At 40.7% G+C, this 22,458-nt stretch overlaps 3 protein-coding genes across 3 annotated transcripts; 1 reads left to right on the forward strand and 2 right to left on the reverse strand.

Moving 5' to 3' along the window:
- Positions 1–187: 187 nt before the first annotated feature.
- Positions 188–4,651, reverse strand: xiap (X-linked inhibitor of apoptosis). Its single transcript, XM_085368826.1, has 7 exons — positions 4,562–4,651; positions 2,269–2,557; positions 1,609–2,158; positions 1,394–1,493; positions 1,184–1,262; positions 709–748; positions 188–617 (listed from the first exon to the last, which is right to left on the reverse strand). Exons 2-7 carry the CDS (start codon positions 2,506–2,508, stop codon positions 424–426), a joined length of 1,203 nt encoding a protein of 400 aa, XP_085224952.1. The 5' UTR covers positions 2,509–2,557; positions 4,562–4,651; the 3' UTR covers positions 188–423.
- A 3,898-nt stretch (positions 4,652–8,549) lies between these two features.
- Positions 8,550–13,652, reverse strand: psmd10 (proteasome 26S subunit, non-ATPase 10). Its single transcript, XM_085368837.1, has 5 exons — positions 13,438–13,652; positions 13,231–13,329; positions 12,935–13,081; positions 9,121–9,287; positions 8,550–8,895 (listed from the first exon to the last, which is right to left on the reverse strand). The coding sequence occupies exons 1-5, from the start codon at positions 13,549–13,551 to the stop codon at positions 8,742–8,744; spliced, it is 681 nt and encodes a 226-aa protein (XP_085224963.1). The 5' UTR covers positions 13,552–13,652; the 3' UTR covers positions 8,550–8,741.
- A 274-nt stretch (positions 13,653–13,926) lies between these two features.
- Positions 13,927–22,353, forward strand: nxt2 (nuclear transport factor 2-like export factor 2). Its single transcript, XM_085368850.1, has 4 exons — positions 13,927–14,054; positions 14,140–14,226; positions 21,786–21,930; positions 22,073–22,353. The coding sequence occupies exons 1-4, from the start codon at positions 14,040–14,042 to the stop codon at positions 22,255–22,257; spliced, it is 432 nt and encodes a 143-aa protein (XP_085224976.1). The 5' UTR covers positions 13,927–14,039; the 3' UTR covers positions 22,258–22,353.
- Positions 22,354–22,458: the final 105 nt, after the last annotated feature.

Below are 22,458 nucleotides of genomic sequence, written 5' to 3' on the forward strand. Positions count from 1 at the left end.
TAAAGGCACAGCAACTGGTTCTATACATAAAACACACAAGTTAAATCCGAATAAATAGGATAAAAGTGGATGAAAATGACAGCAATAACATCAAAGTCAATTTATCTGTGGTAAGTGATGCATTAGAATACATAAACCAAAAGAAAGGCACTTCTGGCAAAATGTGTTTCAAAATAGGAACGGCCCTTTAATGTGTATTTACATCTCAAGGAACTATTTATAAAACCATCTACATCTATACAGATATTTACCATTGTAAGGACTAGGAAAATATAGTTTTACACATTATCATTCTAAGATTTATTAAAGAAAATTGATCCATAAATAATATTATAGGCTCTCTACTTTACAATTACGATATAATTACAATATTATAATGACAGCGTAAAAGCAGCATTGCGTCTGAGCAAGAGTATATTGTTCTCAAGCAATATAGGTCTTGATCTTCTGTGTTATGTCTTGACAGCAGATCGGACACTTGTTGAGGGCCTGTGAACAATTCTCACAAGCAACAAGGTGAGCGCATGGAATGAATACAATGGCAATATCTCTGTCCATGCATATTTTGCACTGTTTTTCCCTCTGCAGCCTCTGTAGTTTCTCCAGTGGGTCCTCATCTGACATAAAATTAAATAAACAGAAGTCAGCACTGCTCAGACTTTGTTTCATGATGTATCTGGGGCACTGAAGTAAAAAAGAAAAATGTACCTTCCATATCTTCTGAAACTGGATTTTGATGACTTGAAGCCTGGAAGCAGAGAAAAACAAAATCCTGTGATTGAGATCACTGAAGACCGTAAGTCCTTTAATTATGACGCTCCTTTCACACGCTAAAATGGAACACTAAGCTTATTTTAACTAGAGCCCAATCTGGGACTACTGATGATTTTTCTGGTGTAGAAAATTAATATACTCCCAAATATTCATATACACCCATTTATACATATAAAGTGTGGTACATTTCCAAAACAAGTTAGTGATTGTCTGTGAAGAACAATGTGAGCCTTCCTGCTTTGCAATCCATGATGAAAACCTTTCTAAACTAACCTTAAGATTTTCAGCACTGTTCAACTTTCATTTGGGCACATACACCAGACCTCTAGTGTTGATATTGACAGTGCTTTAAGGGAATGTTAATTTGTAGTTTACGCATCCACAACTTGTGGAAAAAGCAAAAACTTACAGCTCTGTCATGTTGTGGTCTTTGTAGCTGGATGCTGTTGACAAATTCTGGCCCTTTGTTTGCCAAAAGGAAGCTGCACCTGTTTTAAAACAGTATATACTTTGATTAAAACAGACGCAAATGCCACAGAACAAAGAAGACAACCTGTGTGTGTGTATAGATATGTGTAAAAGCATATTAAGAAGACGGGGGTACCATAGTTGTTCTTACCCTGGGAAGTGTTTGGCATGCTCCACCCAAGGGTCTTCCTCAGGCTGCCAATTGTTCAAGCCTCCACCGCAATGGAAACACAAGACTGCGTCTCCTCTTCCTGCAAGGATACAAATTACATTTGATTGCATTCACAGCTACCTACTAGAAAATTTAGATCATACATTTTAAAATGTTGCACAATGTTTCTTTAGCCTCAAACACCTGAACATTACCTGTGCTGTAGAAGCCAGCTCTGGCAAGCCTCTCGTGGTCAATAGGGTGCCGGACACCAGCAAAAGTAGCACGCCTTGCCTCAAAATTCTGCATTAAGGCCGGGTCATTTGCACGCAGATTGTTGCTGGCATCCTCCTCTATACCTGTCTGGATTGGGATGTTCCCAACATCATGCCCAAGGATAAAGTAGCAGTTGGGATAATGCTTGCTGTGCTCACTCCAGGCAGAATCTCCTGGTTCCCACCCATTCAGCCGACCACCACAGCAGAAACACTGAACCTTGTCACTCTGCCCCACGTAAAAGAAGCCGGCTTGGGCCAGATCTCTGGGTCTCACCGGAGTACGGTTGGGCCAAGAAGAGAAGGTCCGAAGTCGGGCTTCTTCATTTCTCATGTGAGGAACTATAGGGTAGGGGGCCTCATCAACCACTTCACCTGTTCTCAAACGATATTCCACGTCTCCTACTTCTTCACTGATTAGTGCAGTATTGGAATTCTGGTTAAAACTGGTACGGTGGACGCAGGTGAGAAACGTGCATGATGGAGAAAACTGTGAGAATGAGAAAATTAGAATTGGATCAATTTGGAAGAAAACCAAACAGACAAAAAAAAAGTGAAATATTAACCACTTCCACTTTTTCATGTTACAAGTTTGATTACCTGCTTGTGCTTGTCTACAGGCCTGTCTCCACTGTACCAATTATCCACAGTCATATTACAGCTGAAACAGCGGACACGGTCAGACTCGCCAGTGTAGAAGAAACCAGCCTGTGCCAGTGTTTCCGCAGGCACCTTGTTAGCAAGGTTGGAGCCACGGAATGAGTCTATGCGTCTTGTCAACGAGGAAAAATCGGGCGCATTGTCCGACTCCCAAAGACCATCTTGACTGAGATCACACATGATTGAAACAGGAAGCTGTAGGGATTTGTTAACTTGATGGACAGATGATCTGCAAATAGAAAGAAACAGGATATGTTTGACAAAAAAAATGGTACAGTCTCCTCATTTGCTTGTTTGTTTGTAAACAGACTCTTCAGTGGTTAAATTCCTGCATTTCCATGTCTGGCGCCAGAGAGCCAAACGGCACATCTGCAGGGTCTCTGTACCTTTAAGAGAATGCCAGCCTGTTATCACATGCAGGAACTGAATGTTCCATGTGAGGGATGGGCACTGGAGAGGCAGGTTTGTCTACAGGCACATTGCATATTACACCACATAAAAGGGTTATACTGCTCGAAGATACAATGCAGCAGAGATCTCAAACAAAAGGCCCAGGAGCCAGAATCAGCCGGTTCAGTTCGCTGTACAGCTTTGGAAAATGTGAAAGAAGGAATGTATTTTGGGCTTTTGACTGTAGTTTTACTGCTTTTCCTATTGACAGAGACCTCCCCGTTCATAACACACCAAAGTAATTAAGTAATACATAAACAATAAAATGACAGAATAGTTCCTGTTTTATCTGTCTACAATAATAATGTCTGTTTTTTCTTTTCAAAAAGGTAATGTGTAATGTAATGTGTTAGTCCCCATAGGGAAATAGTTCCTCTGCATTTAACCCATTCACCCAGTGAAGCAGTGGGCAGCCACCAATGCAGCACCCGGGGAGCAGTGTGTAGGGACGGTACCTTGCTCAGGGGTACCTCGGGGTAGCCGTTCAGTAGAGTCGAACCCCCGACCTTCCGATCATGGCGCCACCACTCTACCTACTGAGCTATCGCTGCCCTTTTACTCTGCCCAGAGTTTTGTTTTGTTTTTTGTTTGTTTTTTAAAGGGAGGAGGCAAGCATTTTCTGTGAATTAACAGAAACTTTCTCTTTTACAATTACAGCACAGTCTGAGAAATGAGCTGCCAGAACTTCTGAAAGTTTATGCATTTATTTCTTACAATTTAACCCTGGAGAGCTGTGCTGACAGGTTTCTTTGATCTACTGCAGCAGTGTTTCTATGGCCTGAAGAAAATCTGAGAAGTACTGTTGAAATCACCCTTCTTTTTTGATACCTCAAGTATGAGATTTTGCAGATAAACTTCTTAACGCTGAGAGTAAGGGTAGTTTCACTGGGCTTGAGGTCTAAAGTGAGCTTGTATGTGGCCTTAGAAGAAAAATGAGTTTGACATCCTGGCAATGCAGAATATGAGGAAAGAGAGCAATAATAACCCAAGGCGTGAAACTATGATTTCAGAATCTTTACATTCCTCAGCGTCATAGTTTGACGCAAAATGGACTTATCGTCCAACGACAACACACAGTCACCGATTGTGTGCTGGGTCAGATGTTTAAACAGCTGTTTATCAGCTGATACGTTGCCGTATTGATGGGATGCGATCTTTGAACTGTCTTTAGGTGTCTGCATTATTTCAAGTAAATCAATCGCCAGCGTCATCCTTTTATTTTATTTTTTAACTTGAGCCAAGACTGCATCGTCCCACGCATTAAAATGCTCACTTTTTGACTGACTCGTAACTGCGAACGACATCTAACCGAAAGTAAAACCAGCGACAGGGGAGTTTTCCCACAAGCAGTTCCACGTGTTTCTTTTAACATTTATTAATGATCAAAGTGGAGAGGATATAACCCCAGCAAATTCCAGAAAGGCCCCACAGCTTTGCTTCAGTTGAACACGACACAGAAGCCGTACTGTTTCTGGGAAACGCCGAGAACAATGACAGCAACTGACAGCCAAGACCTCGCTAAACCCACACCGTGTTTTCGTTCAGTTAGAAATTAGTCAATACAGTTACCTAAAAGTGCTTTTATATGTAAAATGTAAACACCCAAAGCGACAATCTTGGACTCTGACCTGTGCTTTGGATCTGTACTGCTAGGATCGTAAGCGGAATCGCGAATGCTAGCTTCAGAGTGCTTGGTAGCTACATTAGCTTAGCCTTTTTACCCAACGCTAGCTAGGTCACCCAGTGACTTATCGAATATAATAACGAAATTTTAAATGTTTACCTTTCAACACAGCTCCTCTGTTTCCTCCAGATAGTGTAGAGTGCGAACACCTCGGAAAGGAGACTCCGGTGAAGTCTTTTGTGACCTCCCTGTCAGGAAGTGAAAACAGCCTTATCAGGTGACGTCAGGAAAGGGTTGTGCCGTGGTGGTTTTCCGTGTTTGGCCAGATCTCTTGGAAAAAGAAATTTTTGATATTAATAATATTTTTAAACCTGGATTACTTATGTAAGAGTCAAATTGCATTAAAATGCTTCTACGTTCTGATCAGAATGGGGGTTCGCTCAAAATGGCTTAGTATCGTCCAGGAGAGCTATGTTTATAAGCCAACAAGCTACATTTGTAGTCCGTTTTCTGATTTAGTTGCATTTCAGCTGTCAGCTACGCCGTTTAATTTAAATGTATCTCCTATCGAATCCGCCAGTCACAGAGCAGCAAGCCAATGCACTTAGGAAAATGGCAGAAATGGTAAAAACGACCTCAAACTGAGCATCAGAATGGGGAAGAAAGGTGATTTAAACACGGTTGCTGGTGCAAGATGGGCAAATCTGATAATAAACTGCTAATCTACTGGGATTTTCCTGCAATACTAGTATTTAATAAATAAATAAAATAAATAAAAAAAACTATTCAGTGAATGTCAGTTGCAAGGTATGAAGAAGCGCATAATGTGGTGTGAACACCACACCTTGGTATGTTGTTCTTTGCATTTTATTAAACACACAATAAACATTGAGGTAGATGAGACTCAGCAATAGACTACACCCGATGGCATTCCTGTGAGCTGAGAACATGTTTGTTTTCAGTTTTATTTGTCATATGCAAGTTAGCACATGGTCAACATTGTAATGAAATGTGTTTGACGAGCAGCAGTCACTAAGCAGCATGATACAGTAGAAGAAAATATAATAAAATAAAATAAAGTAATAAAAAATAGTAAGGAGCAAAATATTAGAGAGATGTGGTAAAAGAGAAAGATGACTAAATATATATGTATCTATAAATATAAATATATGTACACTAGTGATTAAATAAGAAAATCTTGAAAAGAAATATGAAGGGAGGGCAGATGGGATATTGCACAGGAATGAGCAGCAGAAAATTACAGTATTGCACTTTTAAATATAAATAGCAATAACAATAACGTGGAGTGACCAGTGCAGATTAAACAGAGTACTTGTGAAGCTGCAGGTAGCTTCTGAGTGCGTCCTGTGGACTGTGTTGTGTGTGTTTAAGTGTTGTGGTTGAGGTGTCGTATGGCTTGGTGGTAAAAACTGTTTTTGAGTCTTGTAGTCCGAGCAGACAGACTCCTGTAACGTCTGCCAGATGGTAACAAGGAGAACAGCTGATGTGCTGGGTGGCTGTGGTCCTTGATGATGCTGTGTGCTTTACGGAGGCATCGCTGGAGATAAATGTCCTGCATGGCAGGAAGCCTCGTGCCAGTGATGTGCTCTGCTGCCTTCACCACCCTCTGTAGTGATTTACGGCTGCTGGCAGAGCAGCTTCCGTACCAAACTGTGATGCAGCTCGTCAGCAAGCTCTCAATTGCACACCTGTAAAAATTTGAGGTGATATTGGCATTCATGCCAAACTTCCTCAGCCTCCTCAGGAAATAAAGCCGCTGGCGAGCTTTCCTGATAGCAGTGTCTGTGTGAAGGGTCCAGGAGAAGTCCTCTGTGATGTTGACTCCAAGGAACTTGAAGCTGCTGACTCTTTCGACCTTGACACCGTTGATGTGGCTGGGCTGGTGTTCTCTGACTGGTTGTTTCCGGTAGTCCACTATCATCTCTCTAGTTTTGCTGATGTTGAGAGTCAGGTTATTTTCCAGACACCACTCGTACAGTGCCATCACCTCCTCTCTATAGGCCGTCTCATCATTGCCTGTGATGAGGCCTATGATGGTTGTGTCATCCGCAAACTTGATGATGATGTTGGACTCGTGTTTAGCAACACAGTCGTGTGTGAACAGGGAATATAGGAGGGGGCTAAGCACACAACCCTGTGGCGTACCTGTGTTTAGGATGAGTGGTGAGGAGGTGTGCTTACCAACTCTCACCACCTGGGGCCTGTTTGTGAGGAAGTTTAGAATCCATCTGCAGATTGGTGTTTCCAGCCCAAGGTCGACGAGCTTCGTGGCAAGTTTTGAGGGGATGATGGTGTTAAATGCCGAGCTGTAGTCGATGAAGAGCATCCTTGCATATGTATTCCCTTTCTCCAGGTGAGTGAGGGTGGTGTGCGTTGCCAGGGCGATGGCATCCTCTGTGGCTCTGTTTGTCCGATAGGCAAACTGAAGATGGTCCAGTGTGTCAGGGAGGGAGGAGCAGATGTGACCTTTGACCAGCCGCTCCAGGCACTTCATGATGACGGATGTCAGTGCAACAGGACAGTAGTCATTCAGACAGGAGACCACTGATTTTTTGAGAACGGGAATGATGGTGGATGCTCTGAGGGACGTGGGGACCACTGACTGCCTCAGGGAGAGGTTGAAGATGTTGGTGAACACCCCTGCCAGCTGGTCGGCACACACTCTGAGAAGCCGGCCTGGGATGCCGTCTGGTCCTGGAGCTTTGTGAGGATTGACCTTTTTAAAGGTCCATCTCACAGCTTCTGTTTCTAGAGTTAAAGTACTGTACATTTGGATCCAAATTGTACATTTGGATTAAACGACATGAAGTCGTGGATCCAGCCTGGTTTTTATCAGTGGTTCAAGCAGCTGCTGATGGTGCTGAAATGGTTACTCTTGGCCTCTTAATACCAAAGGAACATCATTTAAATGTCACAGCATACTTGAGTGTTGTTGCTCACCTTGGCCATCCTTTAAATACCTAAAAACTATTCATTTATTTTTAGGCAATTTGAAGCTTCCTCAATTTATAGGCTGGCCAGATCCCAGCAAACTCAATGTGGTAGAACATTGGACCCATTCCTAACACTGAGAATCTTTTAGCATGTGCTAAAACTTGATATTTTTGTTAAGTGACAGTCTTTTCACTTTCATGTATTCTTCTTTTTTGTCTCAGAGTCCTTTAAAACTATTATTTACTGTTCTTTCCGTTTTCTCCAGCAATCATTTGGCTTCCATCAACTTATCCATTTGTTTTTTTGAGCTGAGTTACAAGTGAGAGTTGCCTTCCCAGCAGTTTCATGCTTATTCTAGCTTTATTTTCCTTTGTGGTAGTTTCAGTCATGTTCCACAAAAACCTGCTTTGCTTGTGGGGGAAATTTTCCACTTCAGTGTCGACAGCCTGTCATAATGAAGACACCCTTTGCTGCTTCCTTCACAGCCATTGAGTAAAAGGCAGACTATAGAAAAGAAGGCTGAAAACTTCCGCTAATAAAAATGTGGGCCATAATCTCAACATGTGGAACAGGGAACAAGAAACAAACGCTTTGCAGCACTACGTCAATAGGGAAAACCTGGCCACTTCTGTTTTCCACTCACTGTTCCTTGTATTGGCAGTATTATAAATAACATATAACATATATTGCATGACTACTGCAGGATTTAAATAGCTGTTGTGCTGGGAAGTTGTCAGGTTGACATGCTACAAAGGTACGCATTATTTAAGATTTAGCTTAAAAACAATGAAGCTGCACAACTTTTTATTTGTTATTCAGTTAATCTGAAATCTGAGAAGTCCAAAAACAGTTTGCTTAGGATTCTTAATGTCCAGGGTTTTGGGGTGTGGTCAGATAAAGCTCTGTTGCAGATTTAACCATATTCCACATAGCCACACCTATATGTCACCATCACCAGGTGAGAGGTTAATACTGTTGCAGGTAGGCAACAATATTTTCAGTTAGTCTTTAAGGAACCTGGGTATAAGCTAATAATAAAAAGAACAAAAATGTAGGAAACATTCACAATATTTTGTGCAATAATAGCTTAAATTACTAAAGGCAGCAGTACGTCATTCATGAACAACACATTTATTAACAGGTTGAACTTCATGTTTTACATTACAATTCAAATTTAATAGAAAATAGCCTGTGGGGTTTGAAAACCTGTGCTCAGACAACAAATAAGATCTGTGCAGTCTCAAAGCACCATCTGAGTCCATCATCTCATCTTCCACACGGACCGCTTAAGGAGGACTGAGCGGGATGGGAAATCTTAGAATGTAACTTGGCGGTTGGTGGTGGGGATTTGAGCTGGAACAAGACGCGTCGGTCAGATAAAGCATCATCCCTCCACGATCTGACGGAGTATGTTCCCAAGACTGCCCTTTGCTATCTGGAGCGGGGTCTTCTCCTCCTTGTTCTCAATGTAAATGCTCGCTCCATGTTCCACCAGCAACTTGGCTGCTTCAACACGCTCCTCATCGCATGCAAGATGGCTGGGAGAAGAAAAAAATAAAAATCAATGCATAACTATAAATACAGAAATGCCTCCCCCCCCAATGCTAATCACACTGTATAGCTAATGTAATGTGGATGATAACTTCTAGTACTGCTAGGATAAGTAAGAAAACATTTTATTTTTAGGTATAATTAGAGTTCATCTTTGTATTCATATTGCATGATGTTAAAAAAAATTGCATGTGACATATATGTAATCATACAGAGGTGTGTTGCCCTGTGAGTCCTGAATATTTGTTGATGCACTCTGTTTGAGAAGCAGCTGGATGAGCCGGTAGTTGCCCTTGGCAGATGCTCTGTGAAGAGGCGTAGAGTCCAGCTTGTCAGTAGCATTGGGGTCTGCTCCATTTTCCAACAGCAGCAGGGCAATCTGCAAAGAGGTAACCATGTTTCATTCACAAGCTGAAAACCACACTTTTACATCCAGTTATTTCTAGTTTCTATGAAATACCCGTTTTCAGATCTCGTCATTTTGGTTACCACAGTCATGTGGAAGTTTCACGTTAGGAAGTGAGACTGAAAGTTAGGACAATCCTGACTGGGAAAAGAAACCTGTGGTTGAAATAAAATCCTGTAAATGTACAATGAAATCCATTCATGTCATGTCCAAGTCCTTGTGAGAGAAGACGATGAAAAAATTCAGTTTCATGATCTTTTATATGCACATTTGATTTAACAAAAAAAATGCATCTTGATTGTTGCAGTGTGTTGGACCCCGTTTCCCACCATCTCAAGTCTCCCATATATACATAGGTCTTTATTAAATCTTTGTAATATTAGCAATGATATAGGTACTGCAGCATACATGCTACAACAATGCCACGATTTTTGAGATAGCTATGTCCTTTTATTGTTATATTATTATCAGTTATATTGAATAAAACATTCTTGTCATCTTAAAAATAAAGCTGCAGATAGTGATTTTTGTTTTTGTTTTTGTTTTTTTTTTGTTTTTAAATAAAGCTGACAAATCATCTTTTCTTATATCCAAGGGATCCTTCTCAGAGAGCAAGACGGGATGTATTGATGTATTAGTGATGATGGTTCAGAACAAATAAGAAATGTTCAGTAAAACCTTCTAATACTCCAGATAAAAACAAATACGGAAATAAAACTTCATTACATGTCCAGAGGAAAGGTTAGAGTCTAACTGAAAACTGTACATAAGCAGTGAACACAGCGGGAACACATTACAAGCACGTGTTGACGGTATCTTTGTAATACCTCTATGTGCCACAAGGGGGAGACAAATATTCAGCACAACAAGTTTATTGTTAAAGAAAAGCTGTTTTGTTTTGCACATTTGAGAAGTATAAGCAACCTATAATTATATTTTACTTATTCCTACAGGGTTTCCTTAAAAGTACTAAAGCTCATATCTACAAGTTTTATTCTAAAGAGAAAACTTTATGCTGATCTAAGAAAAGACGAAAAGGCACAATCGAATCCTGGTACCCTGGATGAGAACATGTTTCAAAAATTTAATAACCTGTTGCGTGTACAGGGCGTGACTTATAGGTGACAGAGAGTGGTTACTCATAAGCCAAGCCCTGTGTGTATAGGGCGCAGCGATAATAAAGGGGTGGTAACACAGGGGTAATAAGAAAAAAAAAAGATAACAAGAAACAGCAAGACGGTTGTGGGTGTAGGTGATGGGATTGCTGTTTATCTTGATGTGAGGAAAGTAAAAGCAGCAGACAAAGGTACATTAGTCATACTATACGGGAGAGAAAGAAAAAAAATGTAATGAAAATTATCCTAATAAGAAGAGGAGGGCTTTTAGACATTCCAGCAAAGGCAAGCCACAGAATAAAGGTGTGCTGTAGGGTCCAACACCTGCCTCCCCCATGGATGCCCCTGTCTCAAGCTGGCCTCCTGCCATGCTTACTCTATTGAAGTGCATTTATCCCCCTTTCCTGTGTTCTGTTGCACTTTCTATATTTGTGTGTGAAGCACCAGTAGAGCTTGTGTAGAGAACAAGAAACCCACCGGTGTAACCCACCATTCAGCACCCCACCTGTAGCATATTACAGGGCCCACCTGCAGGAAGCGAGGGCAAAATTTGAAAAAATAAATAAATAACAGCAACAGATAAACAATTAATTTGAATTAATATGCAATCATTCCTAATGATTATTACTATATTGAGAGCCAGTGTTATTGTACTAATCTCGGGTAAACTGGGCCCTGAAAAGTCCTACTTTGCATAATTATCTTTTTTCAAAATGCTTAGGACGCATTAGCTCAGATCACATGGCCATAGCTGACTGAAGTCTTGGTGTGTTTCACTTCAGCTTTCAGGGGCTTACCCACTGTGTCTAAGTGTAGAACAAAAACTGATGACATCGCAAACTATGGAAATACCAGCGGGCACCAGTTCTACCCCTTTATGCCTACAGTATAAATCTGAAAATACCCTATCAGGCTTTTAAGGTTGTGGGTAAAAAAGCTTAAGAGTCATCTGCAGCACCAGGAGTGGCAACAGCAACCACAGCCAGGTTTAGTGTCACCCACAGTATTCACAGTGTAATTACTGATGGCACTGTAGAAGTAAAAAAAAAATACATACCTCACTGATGCATTTGTTCCAAGGGCACATGATGCACTAATGTATTTGGAGCAATGATGTAAACATTTGAATAAACAGCACATCTTGGAAAAAAGTAAAAAGAACAAAACAAAATATACCAATATATACCCACAAGAAGTGTACTGTTTAATTGTAGTTTTTCCAAGGCTGAGGAGGTAATTTGTATTAAAAATAAATAAAAATAAATAACTAAATGCAGAGTCTTTAATATATTAACACGTGTGTACATGCGTGAGACATGCTTCATCAGTCTCAAAGTTTTTCTCGCTTTGGTCAATGAGGATTTCTCCAAATCATGCGCTGGTCATACTTATTGTTAGCCTGGTATAACTTATAGCTTTATTTAGAACTGTGCAAAACACGTTTGTTGTGTGTTCACAGAGTAGACATCATCAAGACATGACAATAGTAAAAGTGGCCAGTGGGTGTCACTGTGGAAATTGTTTTGAAACCTCAGTACAATCCTGGCACAGCTGCTTCAAATGTTTCACTACTTCACACAGCTGTGCTTTGCCCATCACTAGAAGACACTCACAGCTGTACTTCTCCCCTGAGCTACACCACTGACAACAATTTTAACCAAAAGTTTCACATTTAAATTCATCACTCCATCAGATGTGTTGCCACCGATTTCAGTCCAGTTCTTGTGTAATTTGTCATACTTGAGCCTTTTGTCCCTATTTTCCTTCCTTAAGAATGGCTTCTTGATAGCCAACCTTCAGCTGAGACCATTTCTGAGGCTTCAGTGAACAGCAGATGGGTCAACAGAAGTGCGAGATGCATCTTCTCAGGTTCTATGTCAGGTCTTTCCTTGATTTTTCCTATTTTTTGAGAAAATGACTTAAATATATTGTTGCATTTGTTGTAGATTGCCTGCCACTTCTTTTGTCGTCCACTTGTCCACTTTCATTTAAAGGACATACTGCACACCGTGGTGAGGTTTGCCATGTTTTTGGCATACAAGACATTTTATGCCTCTTAATCTTTTTTTTTTTTTTTTTATCTCTGGCATTATTGTAGATTTAACTAAAGAAATGGGAATGAATTGTGTTTTCATGACAAGCTGCTAGTAACAAAGTGCCTAAAGATACTATTTAAAATTAGTTCTTTGCTAATTCGTCTGTTATGTGCAGCCAACACTGGCTCATTCCTTGAGTTAGGTGTCTTTTTTTGTTTGTTTGAATGATTCATAGGTTAGTGTTATGTGGCTTATATGGAAAAAATACTTCTCTGAAATTTGTGAGGTATAAGAACTGGACCGAAGATAAGTGGAAAAAGCAGACAAATGTCCAAACTCTTTTGCACAACACTATATAATTAATTATGTGCAGAAACAAAGCACCACTGAACTAAACGGGGAGATAACACAACTGTATTAACTGACTGCAGAAGTATGGAGGACTAATACTGCAACCTGTGGATGTTACCTCATATCTGTCTTTGGAGGCGGCGTAGTGCAGAGGGGTGCATCCATTTTGATTAACTGAGTTGAGCTGAGCTCCTTTGGATATCAGAGATCTCACGATGTCTTCTCTGCCTGCAGATGCTGCAATGTGCAAAGGGGTCCACGAAGCCTGAGAGCGAAAAACAAAACACAGACATCAGTGGCATCATTCTGAAACAATGTGTTCATCAGTATATCTCTTGTATTAATGGTCACATGGCACCTTATAGGGAAAAGTCTACAGAAGGAAAGAATTAATGTACCCACAAATAAACTTACATCATCTTGCAGGTTCACTTCAACTCCCATGTCAAGAAGAAACTCCACAATATCGGTGTGTCCAGCAGAACAAGCCCAGTGCAGCGCGGTTCTCCGGTCCTGAAATCACAGAAAGTTGTGTTGCTTTAAAAAGAAAATTATTATTCCGATTTACTGTAGGGAAAAACGAATTCCCGCAGGCTGTACTGGTGGGTCATGTGTTCTTACCTGGTCTGTTTTGCAGGCAAGCGTTTTATCTGACAGGATGCACTGTTTTAATTTCTCAAACTGCCCCGTGTAAGCAAAGTTACACACCTCCACATTGGACACAGACCCCTCCATTCTTAAAATATAGCTAAATGTCCAAATAAATATATTAAAGCTTACTGAGGATACTCTTTAGTTATTTCGTTTAATAAACCACAGAAGCAATGACTCAGGAAATTATGAGTTCTCTTTCCGCGCTGGTCGACCTTTTCTTTTCAAACTAAAACTCCATCACCAAAATGGTACTGACTTTGCCACGCCACTTCCGCGTTATTATCCACACAGTCAACATTTACTACCACTATTGTTTCCTTAAAATGTAAAAAACACGACATGAAAGTGGAACTCGGAAGAGAGAAGCTTAAATGAGTCTGAAAGATTGTACTGACATCTTATTTTGGTAGGCAGAGTTGGTGCCCCGAGGAAGTAATACCCAGTGTGATAGAAATGTGTTGGTTGCTAAAGGAATAACAAGAGAAGAAAAGAAGTTTGAATTGTGACGTTTTCTCGGTCTTTTTGTAATATTTTTGTTTTGAGTTGTTTCCAATAATTTATCTGTTCATATGGCAACCACCCTGGTAAGCTTTTCCATGCCGTTTCCAAAAAAAAACACACGTTAAATCACCGTGTCCAGCTTTGAGTAATACGTAGTTATCTCTTCAGGATTTCAGGACTCATGCCGACCAGTCATGCAGATATTCAGAAGAATTTGTCAACATTTATTACGACTGTATGGATAAGAAGAGGCGGGTGAGTTTTGTTTCTGTAATTTAACTTAAATTAATTTGTAAGACCAAACTACATACGGTGGCCCGAAAGTGCCGTTGTTCCAGATCTACTGGCGTTTAGATCAACTGGCGTTGGTCGAACAGATGTGTGGCAGTCTTGTGTTTCAGGAGCTCCTACCGACAAACCAGCAAAAAAACGGCAAATGTGTCACCTGTGACACTTGTGAGGTTGTCTCAAACACACTCCGTCAGTCTTGATGCTGTTGAACAACAAAATGTTTAAAAATGTGGCGAGTTTACTTGGTGATATCCTCATGCGCGACCGCGAAAACAGCAAACAATTAACACCACGCCGATGTTGTTCACGGGACAGCAAGAGTAAACGATCGGGAGACTCTTGTCGTCGTTATCGTTCCCCTCGCACGGTTTATTTCTCCGGTTTCAGCGTTTTTGCTTCACAACTAAAGCGAGCAGTTTGCTTTGTGCACTAACATGGAGTCGAGTCAACCAGCGCCACCTCTGGCCAAGTGCCCCAGCCTACAGCCAGATCAACCTGTGACACACATCTGCAGCACGTTTGAATTCGTGTCATGCACAACACATTTGTACCTTTCAATTGTGTCTGTTTGTGCGTCATGCAAATAAACCATTGAAATGAATGAAATGATATCATGTATTTATTATCAGCCTACATTTGTACAAAATGCCAAATGACATACACATAATCATAAGAATCACCATCCTGATATCAATACTTTTGCCCATAAGAAAAATGCCGTGAACAAATATATGACACACTAATATTTCACCAGTGTTGTAACATCACATGTCGTTAGCATAGTCTGCCTGTGTCTTCCCTCTGCAAACGAACATTTCAGAGTTGGTTGTGATATACAGTCTGCATAAGTGTGGTTAATCTAATAAACATTTGTAAGGAGATGGCAGTTACTGTGAATGTACAGCAGTTACACAGTGATTAGTAATAAACAGTCAGACAATGACTCTGACAATCTCATTCAATCTTGCAGATTGAATGCACCTTCTGTGGAAAGTGGTACCACACGGTGTGTGTGGACTTCCCCTGTGCAGAAGGCGACTACAAATGTTGTGGGTGCTAAATAAACAGAAAAAATTTATCCCTGTTGTCTTTGCTTACTGATTGTTTTCAGTGTTGACAATCCACATTGCTGGCATTGCATCTTTCAACATGTTTGTGGGTAGATTTGGATGTACCAGGGGTAAGTGCAGCCACTCAGCCTCTACTCAATGTGATCATAGCAGCAGGTGCAGATGTGTCACAAGTTAATCTAGTAGTAGGCTATGGTAGTAGTGGACTGACTAGTGATGGGCAGATGAAGCTTCATGAAGCACTGAAGCTTTTCATCCAATTGGTTCATCCCAGCGCAAAGCTTCTTGAAGCTTCATTTGCTCTAGTAGGACACCTACTGGACGTAAAAATATTAGTTGGCATGAATTTGAAGAGTGTGGCCTTTTGCACACAGCCTGTAAATGTCAACAACAAAAGTGTATAAAACAGTGTGTAAAACATCTATATTGTAGTGATGGCAGTATACTGTGTATATTTATACTGGCAGTATGGAAAATGATTATTTGGAAATGCTTAAAATGGAAATGATCATTTACTGTGAGGTGAGGTGTGGTTGGGGTGTGGACAGTAGTTGTGCTTTTGTAACGTTGAGGTATGGACAGCTACAGACTGAGGCCTCAGTCCTGCCTGTTCACATTTTATTCTGTAAAAACTAAATTTTCACTGCTTTTATGACCTTTTTAGTAGGGGTGCAACGATATTCGTATCGATATTGAACCGTTCGATACAGTGCTTTCGGTTCGGTACGCATATGTATCGAACAATACAATTTTTTTCAATTTTTTTTTTTTTTTTTTGTGTCCCGTTTGGATCTATAGCCATCAGAATTGTTGTCTTGAGGCCAAGAAAGATGCCAAGAGGATTTATTTTAAGTGGATCATCATATTGGTCCATTTGATTGACCTTTATTATAATTATGAATTTATTTTATTTTCAGTTGCAAACGGGACAGACATGACTGTGGGATAGGACAGGGGGAAAGAATGAAAGAAAGGGGGAGAGAAAGAAAGAAAACCAAAGGGGAGAAAAAAAAAGAACAATACAAAATTTGTAATTTATTTTATCAACTTTCCTTCTGACGATGCTGTCTGTGTTGAGCGCTCAGTGAATCTGCATTTGACTACTCCGCCTAGGCTCGAGAGTGCAGCCTAGGCGGAGTAGTCGAACGCAGATTCACTGAGCACTCAACACAGACAGCATGGTCAGAAGGAAGAGCGCAGGGCAAGCTAGCGAGACAGAAGTGGACCTCCCCACCCTCATTCAGATCTGGCGTTTGGAATTATTTTGGTTTTCATGTGACGTATGACCCTGAAGGTAAGCGAGTCATGGACTAAAGTAAAACAGTATGTTGGATGTGCCATGCAATGCTCAATTACATGGGTGGGAGCTAGTGTGTTAGCGCAGTTAGCTCGTTAACGTGTTGGCCGTCTAGCCCCTCTGTATAGGGTAGCTCGTTAACGGAGATTTGCCGTGTTGTGGCGTTAAGGTTATTTCAACGAGATTAACCTGAAAGCACTAGTGGGAACACAACGAATATGACTGCACATTTACACTGACATCATCCTAGTGCAAAGACAAAAACAACAAGCATGCATGCTACAAACTTTAGCCGAGTCATTTAGACAGCTGTTAGCACAGGATTCTCCTTATGGAGACCTGATATGTTTAATATGCTGCTGAGAATATAGCCCAGAAGAAGCGGATAGTATAGCTTTTATTTTGGAAAGAGACATTTCGCTGTAATAAACTCTCTTTTCCAAAGATGAGTGATTCCTCAATCAGATACAGGGCTCGCAATATCGCTAGCCCGACGTCCCGGAGCTATCTCTGCCCTGCCTGTCGGGCTATTGTAGGAAGGAAAAATATATGTCAATGCTTTTGCATTCTTTCAGAAATGTAGCTGGGTAATTATGTCATTGGGTGAGCCACTGTCAATATGTGACATATTGAAATCGTGTTTGAATTTGCGCTTGTTTTTTTGCTTTCACTTTGCAATTGCGCGAACTGTGTATAGAGAGCGACAGCACTGATCTGTGAGTGATGATAATTTGTGCACCAATTCCTCTGACATCGTCTTATTAATTGTTAGCTTACTATGCAAACATGACAAGTGAAATCTCCCGCAGCTTAAACATGTGAGAGGTTGATCGCGCAGAGAATCGCTGAGCTTATGTGAGTGCGGCAGGATATATATTTCACTACGATGACCTGGATGATTGAGAACCTTCACAGACAGATATATATTTTAGTTCTGCTGAGCCAAATAAGACAGGTCAGGGTGAAGAAGTGACAGCCAAAGAAAAGCTTACCACAAAACGGAGAAGTTATGACAAATCAGACTATAAGGCAAAAAGAAAGTGCAGCTTTATGGTTTCATGGACAAAAGAATTTCTGTGGCTGCAATATGACGAGCTAAAAAACAACACGCACAAGGGTTAGGGTTAAATTTAAAAACTGTACTTTTGTGTTAAAATATATATTTATAATTTTAATAAATGACAAATTAAAAAGGCATGAACATTTTTTTTTTTGTATCGAAAAAATATCGAACCGTGACACCAAAGTATCGAACCGAACCGAACCGTGAATTTTGTGTATCGTTGCACCCCTACTTTTTAGTGGGGAGAACATAGCTAGGATTTAATGATTTAACAAATCTTTTAAATCCTTTGTCCTCCACAATGCTAAATGGCTGGGAGTCCTCAATCACCATGCTAACCAGGTCTTCATCTATTTGAGATTGTCTTTATTGTCTTTCCTCAGGAGAACAAAGCACAAATATAAATATCACACACGTAACTTATAACGGCTGTATAATATTGTTATATCATTTAGTAACATTACTGCATGCTATATTATCATTGCATTTGATGGCTCACCTGGTCTTGCCCCACAATCGGTGTTCCCCTTATTCTCATGCAAAGCTCTGTAGTACCTAAGCGTGGATGAGGTGTTGTTGTTATATCCCAGCTCCCTGGCACATAGCAAACACTTCACCTTGTACAAAAGTCAAGACAGCTTAACATAAATTGTATTGCACCATCAGTATCATGACAATACATCTTCTGTAGAAATTTACCTTGTTGGGAGGAATAAGATCAAAATGTTCCCACACAGGGGAGGACATCCTCCTCTTCTTAGCTGGCGCTATTCTCTCCTGACTTTCTCTCCTCACTCTCATAAACCTCCAAACGGTCTCCAAACTCTCACTAACCGCAACTCTCCATCAAACACCCACATTTTGAATGAAGTCTGAGGGGTTTATATCTCTGTCATAGCTCGCGGCAAAGTTCGAACCACTTCCTGAACCAGTCACGTGGTACAGCCGGGCAGCGAGGCTTCGGACGTCTCATTTTCAGCTCCTCCCATAAATGAAGCAAGCCTCGATACGCGCATCGCGGAAACGCCCCCTCAATTACTCGACACAAGCTTTGAAGCCTCGATACAGAATGTCACATCACTAGGACTGACCTCCATTTGAAACTGCTCCAGCTGCTGTGTGATAGTGGATCTGCTACAAATTGAAGATCATATGGAAGTTTTGGAAATTAACCCTTGTATTAAGTTGAAGAACACACAATTGACATTGATTTTGTTGCGGGTCATTTAGATCCGTACTGTGTAAATCCACTCAGAATTATCCAAAAACTGCAATAAAACAATAGCAACTTTATTTCCCATTAGATAAACATGTGGAACACAGACATACAACTGTTAGACTTTACATAACTATTTTAGGAACAATTTGGTTTTTCGTTCTTACAAACACATTTCTTTTGAACTTGCCCAACTTTCTCAGTTTTTCAATGCTCAACATTTTCGATTTTGTCCACATGATGGACAGAATGTAACTGTGTGCTTTCTGCAGATGTACTTCTTGCATTTCTCACAAAAAGTGCTTGTTTTCAAACAGGAACCTTCCTAACTAAGATTTAAAACAAAAGATTTCTACGTCTCCTCCAGTCTCACAAACAGATGACAAACCAAGCGACACACCTGAGTCACTGACTTTCTTAAATCCACTCACTCTCACTGGCTGTTTATTACTAATCACTGTGTAACTGCTGTGAATTCACAGTAACTGCCATCTCCTTACAAATCTTCATTAGATTAACCACACTTATACAGATTGTATATAACTACCAACTCCCCAGCCATGTTGATGGATTGCCTATATTGGCTGGAAATATTAATTTCCAGGGAAAAGACACAGACAGACTCTGCTTACAGGATGTGATGTGACAACACTAATTAAATATTGATTTGTCATATTTGTCCAAGGTGTATTTCATTGTTATGGAAAAAGAGAATATCAAAATCATGATGACCAATTGGAGTGGTGATTTCTATGACTTTGTGTATATAATTTGGAATTTTGTACAAATGTAGGCCAATAAGGAATATATGATATCATTTCATTCATTTCAAAGGTTTATTTGCATGACCCACAAACAGACACAATTGAAAGGTACAAATGTGTTGTGCATGACACGAATTCAAACGTGCTGCAGATGTGTGTCACAGGTTGATCTGGCTGTAGGCTGGGGCACTTGGCCAGAGGTGGCGCTGGTTGACTCGACTCCATGTTAGTGCACAAAGTAAACTGCTCGCTGTAGTTGTGAAGCAAAAACGCTGAAACCGGAGAAATAAACCGTGCGAGGGGAACGATAACGACGACAAGAGTCTCCCGATCGTTTACTCTTGCTGTCCCGTGAACAACATCGGCGTGGTGTTAATTGTTTGCTGTTTTCGCGATCGCGTCGCGCATGAGGATATCACCAGGGTAAACTCGCCACATTTTTAAACATTTTGTTGTTCAACAGCATCAAGACTGACGGAGTGTGTTTGAGACAACCTCACAAGTGTCACAGGTGACACATTTGGCGTTTTTTTTTGCTGGTTTGTCGGTAGCAGCTCCTGAAACGCAAGTCTGCCACACATCTGTTCGACCAACGCCAGTAGATCTAAACGCCAGTAGATCTGGAACACCGGTCATTCCATTAGGCACACATTTCTAGTTGCGCCTCTCTTTTTCCTTCAGTCCCGTCTTAAATCTTCATGGCAAAGATTCAACAAAGTGATTTTGGTGCTTGTGGACTTGACAGCGTCACAGATTTGTCAGCTGCATATCCATGATGTAACTCCTGTTCCACTTTGAAAGGCCAAGTTGGATTGTGATCTAATGACCGGAGGCCATTTTACTACAGTGAATTCATTGTCATGTTCAAGAAACTAGTCTGAGACGGCCTGAGCTTTGCAATGTGATGGAAGAGCTTGTAGTAGTCATCAGAAGATGACTACACTGTGGTCACAAGGGGATGCGTATGGTCAGCAACGTCAGCTAAGATGTGACATTTAAACAGCTGGTACAAAGGAGCCATGTACCAAGAAAATGTCCCAAAAAATCTTAAACTCCAATATAAATGTTAAAGACCAAACGAAAATGACGTATTTCATTGAAAATGTTATTCCAAAAACACAAACCACATTAGCTATAAATTGCTAATGTTGTGCAGTCGTATGAAAAGTGTTAAGGCCAATGTGTGACCCACTCCTTCAATACAGAGTTTAAGTTAAAGTAATGAGTAATATCACAAACTAACCACCTCCAGTTACCAATTTTAATTTCTGTTTCAGATAAATGTATAAATGTATATAAATGTTTAAGTGTACATACTTGTGAGTAATTACAAACTGAATTTCTGTTATTACTGCAGCCTACCTGCAGTACCTTTTGTGGCCTGCCGGGGGTGGGGCAGCCCACACTTTAAGAATCACTGACCTACGCCATCACACCTCCACCATCCTTAACTGTTGATACAAGGATAGATCTGTGCTATCACTTTGTTTACACCAAATTCAGACCCTGCCAAATGTTGCAGCAGAAAGCAAAAATCATCAGATCAGGCAACATTTTCTAGTCTTCTGTATTTTGTCAACTTTAGTTAGCACGTGTGAATTGTAGTCTCCGCTTCCTGTTCTTAGCTGACAGGAGTGACAGCCTGTGGTCTTCTGCTGCTGTAGCCAATCTGCTTCAAGGTTTGAATGCATTCACAGATGCTCTTCTGGGTGTTTCATCTTTACGTTTTTCATCTTTTGGCCATTATAAGTCCTGATATATTGGTCAGTACATCGGTTGGGCTCCAGCTTGAATAAGTACCTAATAATGTGGCCAATGAGTGTAGGTTATAGCATGTTGAAACTTAGCTTTAAAATCTTCTAAGTAAGAGATATTGTGAAGACTTCCTTATTTGGGCCTGTGATGTAAATTTATTAAAGTGGATTCAACTATGAGCTCCCCACTAACCCACAGCTCCTCTGCAGTGAAAGCAGTCTTATTCTTAAAGTGATAGTTTTCATTTTAAAGATCACAACCTTTCAGTTTCACTAGAGCTAATGAGCATGGTGCTCTGCTACAGGCTGATGGCACTGTTGCTGTTAATGTTCACCATTGTCTGGCTCCCATGTGCTAGAACTTAATCCGGCTCTACCTGGACAAGGCTACCTTGGTGTGGAACGGAAATGCGGTGTCAGGACAGGAAGCCCTGGGCGAGTTTTTTGAGTCACTGCCATCCAGCGAGTTCCAGGTTCAAACACTGGATTGCCAGCCTGTGCACGGTCAGTGGGTCAATCCCAAACTCAACACATTTGAACTATTAAATTGATCCCCATTAATCATATTGTCTCATTAAAATGTGAATGTAAACCTTTATTCTTCTGTTGCTGCTTTAGAAAATAACTAACTTCTCCTCACTCACAGAGCAAGCAACCCAAGGCCAGACAACACTGCTTGTGGTGACCGGTGGCATAGTCAAGTTTGAAGGGAACAAACAGCGTTTTTTCAACCAGAACTTTCTCCTAACAGCTCAGGCTTCACCCAACAACGATCAGCCCGTGTGGAAGATCGCTAGCGACTGTTTCCGCTTTCAAGACTGGAATAGCTGAGGCTCTGCTTTCCCCTGAAGTGTACAAAGGCTTCAGCGGTGATCACCTTAATAATAATCAATATTGCATTTGTATATTCAGTTTTTTGTAATAAAATAAAGTGTCATACAACACTGAGTACGAAAAGGTGTTTATTCTTGAAATGTCGAACATGGCATGTGACTGCAATGATGGGAGTAATAAATACACGTAGGTTCACCA

The sequence above is a fragment of the Diplotaxodon limnothrissa genome, linkage group LG2 (assembly GCF_057381915.1).
Source record: "Diplotaxodon limnothrissa isolate DT_005_m linkage group LG2, D_limnothrissa_male_GT1.1, whole genome shotgun sequence".
Lineage (NCBI taxonomy): Eukaryota > Metazoa > Chordata > Actinopteri > Cichliformes > Cichlidae > Diplotaxodon > Diplotaxodon limnothrissa.

What these genes read in the sequence shown, in the direction of transcription:
- xiap (XM_085368826.1), bottom strand. Translation starts at nt 2,508, where the DNA reads ATGTGTGATCTCAGTCAAGATGGTCTTTGGGAGTCGGACAATGCGCCC. An exon ending in CATGCCAAACACTTCCCAGG is followed by an intron (nt 1,263 to 1,393) that starts GTAAGAACAACT and finishes GTTTTAAAACAG; the next exon opens with GTGCAGCTTCCTTTTGGCAA. An exon ending in AGTTTCAGAAGATATGGAAG is followed by an intron (nt 618 to 708) that starts GTACATTTTTCT and finishes ATTTTATGTCAG; the next exon opens with ATGAGGACCCACTGGAGAAA.
- psmd10 (XM_085368837.1), bottom strand. Translation starts at nt 13,551, where the DNA reads ATGGAGGGGTCTGTGTCCAATGTGGAGGTGTGTAACTTTGCTTACACG. An exon ending in TTGCCTGCAAAACAGACCAG is followed by an intron (nt 13,330 to 13,437) that starts GTAAGAACACAT and finishes CTGTGATTTCAG; the next exon opens with GACCGGAGAACCGCGCTGCA. An exon ending in AAGTGAACCTGCAAGATGAT is followed by an intron (nt 13,082 to 13,230) that starts GTAAGTTTATTT and finishes TTTCGCTCTCAG; the next exon opens with GCTTCGTGGACCCCTTTGCA.
- nxt2 (XM_085368850.1), top strand. An exon ending in GTATGGATAAGAAGAGGCGG is followed by an intron (nt 14,227 to 21,785) that starts GTGAGTTTTGTT and finishes CCCATGTGCTAG; the next exon opens with AACTTAATCCGGCTCTACCT. An exon ending in GGATTGCCAGCCTGTGCACG is followed by an intron (nt 21,931 to 22,072) that starts GTCAGTGGGTCA and finishes CCTCACTCACAG; the next exon opens with AGCAAGCAACCCAAGGCCAG.